This window comes from Leiobunum rupestre, chromosome 10 (genome assembly GCF_980474605.1).
Source record: "Leiobunum rupestre chromosome 10, qqLeiRupe1.1.hap1, whole genome shotgun sequence".
Classification (NCBI taxonomy): domain Eukaryota; kingdom Metazoa; phylum Arthropoda; class Arachnida; order Opiliones; family Sclerosomatidae; genus Leiobunum; species Leiobunum rupestre.
The window spans coordinates 6964242-6973771 of NC_143393.1; the positions used below are offsets into that span (position 1 = coordinate 6964242).

Below are 9530 nucleotides of genomic sequence, written 5' to 3' on the forward strand. Positions count from 1 at the left end.
GTTTTCGTCTAATATTTTTTTTTAAACAAAAATCTTTTTAAATTTTTTAGAAATTAGAAAGTTTCCTACGAGATACATTTAGAGTATAATAAAAATACTTAATTTCGTTAAACATTTACGAAGTAGGTATTGCCTGTAGCTAAAGACGGTCGAATCCCAGTCTGTTCTTAAAGAAACGGAATTCTGCGGGGATCGGCGAAATTTTAAATTTAGTAATTTGCATGACGGTACTCTTGTACAAGATTAGCGCATGGATATGTATTAATATGATTAGCGTATGTAACTGATCAACTCGAATTATTAAATCGCTTTTATTCATCACAAATATAGTTAATTAGCAGCCCAATTTATCGGTATAACAAAACTACGATTTTTGAACCCCTTTTATCATTTTCTAAAGCTACTCAATTTCTACTCTCCTAACAATTACTTCAGTAGAATTTTAAGGAATTTAAATGTTATTCCCCAAACTGTAACGGTGGCAGAGAGACTGGCTAAATTCTGAAAATTAAATTTGGATACGTACTTACTTAATTTTCAATATCTAGGCGCTTTTCATAGGATTTGGACTTTTGGAAGGCCCTTTAAAATTTGAAGTTAGACTATGGGCACTGGGCAGAGTGAGTCTTGTATTTTATAACTATTTCTTTTACCTATAAATAACGATCTAAGCCTTAGACAAAGACAAGTGGTCCAAAAGGAAAATTTCTACGAATAGAACTATAGAAGTTTAGAAAACTAATAAAGATGAAGGGGCAGAGACTATTCTTTGAAGGGGAATGGATTAAATTGAGGGGACAAGTGGAGGCAAATAAAATTTCATTTGAGGGGACAGGTGGAGGCAAATAAAATTTCCATTTGAGGGGGAAAGTGGAGGCAAATAAAATTTCATCTGAGGGGCCAATAATATTTCATTTGAGGGAGCAGGTGGGGGCAAATAAAATTTTATTTGAGGGGGTAGGTGAGGGCAAATAAAATTTCATTTGAGGGGGCAGGTGGGGGCAAATAAAATTTCATTTGAGGGGGCAAGTGGAGGCAAATAAAATTTCAACTGAGGGGGCAGGTGGGGGCAAATAAAATTTCATTTGAGGAGGAAAGTGGAGGCAAAATTTCATTGAGTGGGCAAGTGGAGGCAAATAAAATTTCATTTGAGGGAGCAGGTCGGGGCAAATAAAATTTCATTTGAGGGGGCAGGTGGGAACAAATAAAATTTCATTTGAGGGGGCAGGTGGGAACAAATAAAATTTCATTTGAGCGGGCATCGCCCCCGAATGCCCTTCCCGTGGCTACGGGCCTGGTTCTAGCAGTACCCAAGGCTGAGCTCTTCTAAATTGGTGCTTCGATCTTTAACTCTGAATTTTTCCAACTATATATTGGGCCTTTAATTGAGCTATAAAACTGGTTAAATATTTTATTATAATAATAAATGGAACCGGTACATAAATATTAAAAAGTACAGACAAAAACAAGAAATGACTAAGGATATTCAATTTTGAAAAGAATACACAAAAAAAGCAATATATTTCTTCAAATCTAATGAAACAAAAAAAGAACAGACCAAAATAATAACTAGAAATCTAATGGTGTTAAAAAAAACAATGACTTTGAAACTAATGGTGTCCAATCTTCTCTATCTCATCAGCATCATCAGAGTCCAATAAAGAGATTTTTCGACCTTAAATTTAAAATTTTCAAGGAAATATTCTGTCTCAAAATTAGCCAAAAAATTTCATAAAAATATTTACCAAAGTGCTCTTCAATTTGTTTCAGCACGCGCATAGACTGAAAACCATCGACCATGTTAATAGCTATTCCAGCTTTTCCAAACCTTCCACTTCTACCAATGCGGTGCAAGTAAGTTTCGCAGCACGCATCCCCATTCCTGTCAACTGGCAGGTTAAAATTGACTACGAAAGTCACTTGCTCCACATCAATCCCTTCCAGAGGGGAAAAAAATATTTAATCTTTATGGAACACGTGGGAAATCATTAGAATGACATACCTCGGGCACAAACATTAGTGGTTATCATAACCTTATGTTTACCATTTCGAAACCTATTCAACACATCCAGTCGCTGTTCGACTGTCAGATCACCAGAAAGTAATGCCACTGAATGACCATCTATAGTCATTTTCCTCACCAACCAATGAGCCGCATTTCTAGTCTAAATATATTTGATAAGAGTTAAGCCTAAATACTTCATGAAATTTAAAACATGACTACATTCAAAGATATAAATTTTGGTAACTCAAGTCTCGGCTCGAAAACCAAATATCAAGAATCACAAGTGGCTATAGTACAATTTTTTATGTAGCACAATGGACCTCTGGTCATCCTCGACACAACTACCCATCTAATCCAGTAAGCGGTCTTTTTGAGCCAAATCTTAGTTGAAAGTATGTACTTACGTGGCAAAATATTATGGCCTGTCCAATAGTAATAACTCCATATATGTTAGATATGGCAGTGTACTTTTCTTCGCTGTTTTTGCAGTTTATGAAATATTGCTTGATATTATCTAAGGACTCTTCATTCTTTCTTAATCGAATTACAACCGGATCTGAGATGATTTGGTTTGCAAATTCCCTTACATCTTCATCATATGTTGCTGAGAATAGCATCATTTGGCAGTCCCTAGACAGCCCCCTGAAAAATTGGTACAGAAATAACCATGATTTAAAGTGAAATTAAATAAAGTTACTTGTGAATCCTGATTGATTGATCTTGATGACCTTGAGCATCAATCATAACATCAGCTTCGTCCAAAACAAATAATTTCAGTTTGGACAAATCGAAAAGTTTAAAACGGTTGGCCCAGTCTAATATTTTTCCTGGAGTGCCCAAAAGAACGTGTTCAGTGATTTTGGTTTCTCGATCCACTATGACAAAGGCATAACAAAGTGAACCCCAGATTATATCTAAATTTCCAAGTAATTCTAAATGCTTACTTGACTCCCCTCTGATTACATATCTAAATTTAATTTCAGGACGAAATTGAGCCATTCTTTCAGCCACAGTTCCAGTTTGAATAGCTAGCTCATAAGTTGGTGAGAGTATAAGAGCCTGGAACGATTTAGCATCCTTCTATTAGAGTTCTGACGTGAATCATAAAAGGATAATGTGAAATACTAACTTGGGGATAAGGTATATTCGGATTAATTCTGCTTAGGCAAACCAAAAGAAACGTTGCAGTTTTTCCAGTACCATTTTGTGATTGGGCAATCATGTTTTGGGGGCTTTAAAAATTGAAAGTAAGTGCAAGATTAAAGATTAAATTAGATCTGGGCCTTACGGGTCAGCAAGCAATGCGGGTAAAGCTGTTTCTTGAATTTTGGATGGTTTGTTAAAGCCCAAAATGTAGATTCCATCAAGCAGTTCTTTATTCCTATTGTTAAATTGTAACTGTTAATTAACATATTTCAAATTCCAATAGCAACTACAATATAAATATACTAACAAGTTTAACTCCTCAAATGTTTTGGCAGAATACAGAGGAGAGTTTGGATTTTTCCTTTGGACTTCAACAGCTTGTTTTGGGTCAATTAACTTATTCCTCAAATACTTTTTCATTAATGATATTTCAGCAGCAGGAAGAACTATTACATTTATTACAAAAATATTATATCACCAGCTGTAAATAAAGTGAATTATACTTTTTACCTGGTTCACAGTTGTCATTATTATTCATCAATTCAGTATCAGAAACGCCGAACTAACCAAAATTTATCGATATTAAAATTTAAAAAACGTGAAAAACAATTTTCTTATTCCTTTGCACTTTTGACTTACTGAAACTGATTCTTGCATATTCGCTAACTTCACGCAACGCTATGGATTGGATAATGCACGGCCGTGGATAATGGCTTCGACATTGAAGAAAGTTATACCAGAGTTTGAACACGGACATTCAATATATTTGAATGTCCGTGGTTTGAAGGCGCCCAGGCCCCATAGGCCAGCCCACGGGCAACTTAGATCCGTTCGCGAGGAAGCGACCGGATCTAAGTTGGCCATGGTCAGCCTTAGTGGACGCCATAGAAATCTTATAACATAGAATGATTCCGTATAAATATAAAATGGGCAATTAGGCGCTTAAATAAAACATCTTCCCAGAAATTGCCAAGAAGTAATATTTCCGACAGCCAGGACTCATAAGTTACTATTTATATAGTGCTTGTTGAAATATTAGAAAGCTGGATACTTTTCTCGAACATAACATCGGTTCTTTGCTAAGCCTTAACATGCCAAAAAAAGTTACCTGGTTAAAATGAAACACTTGTTGCATACCATATACTGCAAAAGTAATACGTTTCCCTTACCAAAAAATAAGTTGGTTTTTAGTTGGTATTCACATTTAAGTTGATATTAAGTTGGTTTTAAGTGGTCAGCATATTTCAGTAAACTAGTTAAGTTGGTAATAAGTTGGTTTTAAGTTGGTGGAAAAATGCCTTTTTCTTTAAGTTGGTATTTAGTTGGTGGTCAGAAAATTACATATTATTTTTTAAGTTGGCTTTAAGTGGTCTTTATTAAGTAAGTTTTAAGTTGGCTTTAAGTGGTCTTTATTAAGTAACATTTTAAGTAAGTTTTTAGTTGGTTTTAAGTTGTTTTTAAGTAGGTTTTTAGTTGGTATTTGTCTCAAATACAAACTTAAAACCAACTTAAATAGTTCTCAGACCACTTATTTTTTGGTAAGGGTTAGTTCTAAAGAAATTAGTTTATCTTTTTCCAAAAGATAATTTTATACGAAATGAATTAACTCTGTATCCATGAGAAGCCTTAAAATTGCCCGGTAATATAAAAATATTCCCTACAATTTTAATTATTTAACCATAAGAGGATGATAATAATAATAATATTATCTTCTTATACTTAGTTTTAGTAACATTATATATTTTACCTTAAAATATATTATCGAAAATTAACATTAGTATGTTCTTTATACACGTGAGCCGACGCGTTTCTTATCTGACGCAAAATTATCATGAGGGCAAAAACGCGTCTCCAATTGGCTTAAATATGACTTTTTGGCTAGAAATTCTAACCGTTTAACCGACCGACCGGAAATAGTTCCTTCCCAGATGAATTTGAAGAGGGGAGTAGAAACCGAGTATCTTTTACTGAAGCGTCCATTACATTTTCGGAGGTTTCGTCATTATAAGTCAATCACGATTCAAAGAGTGACTACGGCAACGACTCGTTGCCATCTAGTTTGAGCTTGGAGGAGAGAAGTATACTTCCCTTCTCCAAGGTTTGAGTTACTGAAAATAATAATTCGATTTTAGATTACGTCACCTTAAGAACCCGCATTTGATTGGCCCTCGTCAATCGAGTCACGGCCCCCTGCACGCGCTCTAGCGCTCTAGTGAGCGCGTGCAGGGGGCCGTGATCGAGTTTAATGTAGTTTTTAAACATGGTAGACTGTTTCTTTACTCGTAAAGATTTTTCTCTTATATGCAAACGTTTTGGATAACTATTGCGTTGTTTGTTGTTATGGCTCCTCGGTGTTTCATTCCCACATGTAGAAAACGATTTGCGGTGGACGGTAATGTGTCGATCGTTGACTTCGTTGTACAGGTAAAAGTTTGGGTTTCCTTAAGCCTCGGGGTAATTTGAAATGTTAACCAACGGCGGGCTTTCAAATTGATGATTTGGTAAAAGTTACTTCAGGAAGTTCAGTGAGCTTAGTGGAACAACAACTCAGGACTATAATTACTGCTATATCCGTTTTTTTTAAAAACACTTTATTTAACATTGTAAATATCGGTCTTCGTTGAGTACTATCTTTCATGTTGTTTAACAGTGGAATGTTGAATTTAAGCAGAGTGCGAGAGAAAAAGCATATTATTAAATAGAAGGTAAAGTTTTGAACAATAAGACAATTATCAGTGATTGTTGCTGTTTAATTCAATGACTGTCGTCAATTCGTCACAAGTGTTATTCTTTAGTGTAATGTTTTTTTTTCTGGGATATAATTACTCTTTCATAAGGTTTTTGTTTATCTAAGTTTCTACAAACATAATAATAAATATAATATTACTTACTTTAAATGTGAAATAACCTTTAAATACAAAAGTTAATACTAAGGACCTTCAGTTACTGCTTCTCCCAAAACTGCCATTGACATTGCCTGATATTTCAAAAGTTGGGCCTATGTCAGGCCTAGGCTTAAATATTTTCCAAGCGAACCTAAACGAAATCTTATTTATCTTCCTCACAATGGCATTTAAATATTCCTTATAATAAGTAAATATGAAAACAAAACTTAAAGTTCAAAAAATCTTAACACTATTATTAAATAAAAATCCAAAAACGTTGAAGTGGTTCATGTGAAAAATTCCAGCATAAACCTATGGGAATTTTGCGAGCTTGGATCGGAGGGATCCTGTAAAAATCGTCTGAGCTTCTACTATTTTTAACCGCCATGTTATGGCGCTAGCGGCTTTCCGTAGTCAAATTAGTCAATGAATGGCCGCTGATTGGCTGAAGCTTAAGCAAAGTCTATATAATCATTAGTCGTTGCTACAAAATGACTTGGCGTCAGGTTCTCCCGTAGACTGGAGCATTCTAGTTAGGAGTATAAGATTTCTATGGTGGACGCGAGCCATTGCATTGAACGTATTGACCATAAATATAAGAAATGTATATAAAGGTCTAGATAAATTTCGGGGCATCTAAGCCTAACATAAAATACGGAATTGACACCTAGCAGACACCGAGGAAGGCACGTGACCAAGAGCGCGAGCTCTCTTAGCATTTTAGTACTGCTTGACCTTTCCGCAGGCCGTAGTCTTTAGACACCATCTGTTGGTGACTTTTAGTATAGTTTTTAAGCCGGAGACAATGGCTCTCGCGACGATAGCTTACGCCTTATAAGGATAGCCCGCAGAAATTACGCATTTCTGCTAGCTGTCACCTCCGTATTCACTCCCTTTGAAATATTTTATCTAGACCTTTATATACGTTTCCTAAATCTATGGTATTGACCGCCAAATTTGTGGGGATCAAAGAGGGACCGGGCGAGTTCCTATAAGGAATGGGTGGTGTATGTGGAAAAGGAGGAAAAGGAACGGGCGCTAGTACTCTGGAAAACACAAGTTGGTGGAAAGGAAAGGGGTTGTTCACAAATTACGTAACGCCGAAAAACCACTTTTTGGACTCCTCCCCTCGCCTTCGTAACAAAAAGTAACAAATGGAAAGACCCCTCTTCTTAAATTACGTAACAAATATCGACCCCCCCTTATATTATTATAGTTCAAAACAACTAATATACTGGTAATTAAGTACAATAAGACCAGGTTCTAAATTTTACTAATCGTTCTCGCACCTTTGTCCATCCCGAGCGTGTGAAAATAGGCGAAACTGTAGATCAAGGTCATTTGAAATTCTTTTAAAGGTGGGTAAACCAATGAAAATGCTTATGCTTTTAATAATAGACCCATGATGAAAGTTGGGGGGCCGAAAATTAACATTTTTACCTGGCCACCCAGCATTTGGACGGACCATCCGTTTCCTTACTTCCGCCTGTATATTTCAATGGCGGTCACGTGGTTTAAAACGTCACAAACAGGATGTTCCGTCCAGAGGTCTCACTTAAGCCTCGTCTGCGGCCCCTCTTTTGTTATGGGTCAATTGCGACTTTTTATGAACGTGATGAAAATTTTATTCTACGATATGAAAAATAAGATGTGTTACGTAACATTTTAGTGAACCCTCCCTCCCCCCACGTAACAATTCGTAACGCTTGCACAAAACCCTCCTCCCCCCCTACCGCGTTACGTAATTTGTGAATAGCCCCAAAGCTTGTGCCATATAAAGTCAAAAAGCAGCCAAAGAAAGAGGCCTGCTACAATTGTTCATGGGGAAGTGACCTCGTCTTCAAAGCCCGTACTGGGGCTCTCCTTACCAGCAAACGTCAGGTAGAGCTGTTAGGTCCAAATTTTTGCACTGCACTTTGCAAGTTATGTGGATTAGTCGACGAAGACCTGTACCATGTACTGTTGGAATGTCCTGAGACAGAAGTGGACCAGTCTATTTGTAATTGGCGGGCAGATAATTTTCGGAACCCGCTTAGCGTAATTCTTGGACTTCAGCTAGGCTAGGCTAATACCCAAGGCACAGGGGCGTATTAATCATTAGGCACAGTAGGCACGTGCCTAGGGCGCCACTTTTCTAGCGGCGCCAATATTCTGATATCGTTTTTCCATTTTCTCAAACGTTTTGTTCAAAATTAGACAGACTAATGTAGTAAAACGAAGAAACTGTAAAACAGGTCATATTAATCATTCTTCGGCGAATTTATTAAAAATATCGCTGAAATATCGTCACATTGGACGGACAGTAATATTGTTGCACAATTATCCAAACGCTAAAAAATACGATAATGGTCCGATCCAAGGTTAAGGTTCTCCGTTGAAGCAAAAGCGACATAAGACCCAAAAGTGTGTCAGAACGGTATAATGTTTAATGAGAGCTGGTCGCGAAGTAAAAAGAGGGAGTGGGAGAGGGGGTTGGAATTACGTCATCAAAATTTGATATTTCCTCCACTTCAGCGCAGCCGAGTGAGGCGTTTTAGAACGTATGTCTACGGGAGTATAAATCGAAGAGATAAAATAGCGGCAGACCATAGACTAAATATAACATTGCTAGTACTATTCCAACTAGTAGGTTTTGTAGTCTATTGTGAGACTAGCTCTCAGTAAATATTTTAACGGACGCAAAGGTAGAGTTGACACACTTTTGGGTCTTATGTCACTTTTGCTTTCACGTATTGATTGGTCTCTGACGCTTTCCTGTGATTCCCTCGCTGACTCGTGGGTTGCCTTTCATTCCCTCTTAACTGCAGGGATTTCGTCCTTTATCCCATTTAGTAAGCCAAAGCATAATAATAATGATAATAATAATATTTATTTATTGGTTTCTTATTTAGTATAACATCTACAACATTAGTAGGCCAAGTCAAAAATGACTTTTAGGCCACATACAACCTCCAGGCAGAACTGGTTACAAAAAGTTAGTTGGGTTAAAAAAATTAAAAATTAAACATTAAGCTTAAAATTAAAGATTTTTAAGGAAGTTTGTATATTTTCATTTGTATCATATTTTTAGCAACACTTTTGAATTGATTTAAAGTCTTAATCTCATTATTTATACAATCATTAAATAATTTTACACCTTTATAGAATATAGAGTTAATTTTTTTGCGGTTTTGACCTTGGGCGTAGTTAATACATTGTTCCTCCTGGTATATGTTAATTTAGCATTGTTCAAGGGAAAGTTATTATAGATATACGTAGTTATGGATTTAAATATAAAAACTAAACAACAGAGATCATAAATTTGGTAAACATTTAATATATTTAGATTAACAAAAATTGGACTCGAAGGTGCCAGATAATTTGCACGGCTAGTTTGACTAGTATTACCCCATACTGAGATGCAAAATGAAATACGAGAATAGACCAGGGCATAATATAACTGTTTACATATATTAGTAGTTAGAGCATTTCTGTTTTTACTTATTGTATAAATA

The 9530-nt window shown here is 36.1% G+C and overlaps 1 protein-coding gene across 1 annotated transcript; it reads right to left on the reverse strand.

The window, feature by feature from the left end:
• Positions 1-1500: 1500 nt before the first annotated feature.
• Positions 1501-3877, reverse strand: LOC149923477 (ATP-dependent RNA helicase DDX19A-like). Its single transcript, XM_090160038.1, has 11 exons — positions 3791-3877; positions 3662-3713; positions 3459-3597; positions 3294-3386; positions 3135-3237; positions 2950-3064; positions 2703-2880; positions 2410-2647; positions 2003-2165; positions 1746-1937; positions 1501-1675 (listed from the first exon to the last, which is right to left on the reverse strand). The coding sequence occupies exons 1-11, from the start codon at positions 3806-3808 to the stop codon at positions 1611-1613; spliced, it is 1356 nt and encodes a 451-aa protein (XP_090016164.1). The 5' UTR covers positions 3809-3877; the 3' UTR covers positions 1501-1610.
• Between the last annotated feature and the right edge of the window lie 5653 nt (positions 3878-9530).

Excerpts from the sequence above, each read along its gene's own strand:
- LOC149923477 (XM_090160038.1), bottom strand. Across the intron at positions 3,598-3,661 it reads TAATGACAACTGTGAACCAG|TTCTTCCTGCTGCTGAAATA; the intron begins GTAAAAAGTATA and ends TAAATGTAATAG. Across the intron at positions 3,387-3,458 it reads ACATTTGAGGAGTTAAACTT|GAATAAAGAACTGCTTGATG; the intron begins GTTAGTATATTT and ends ATTTAACAATAG.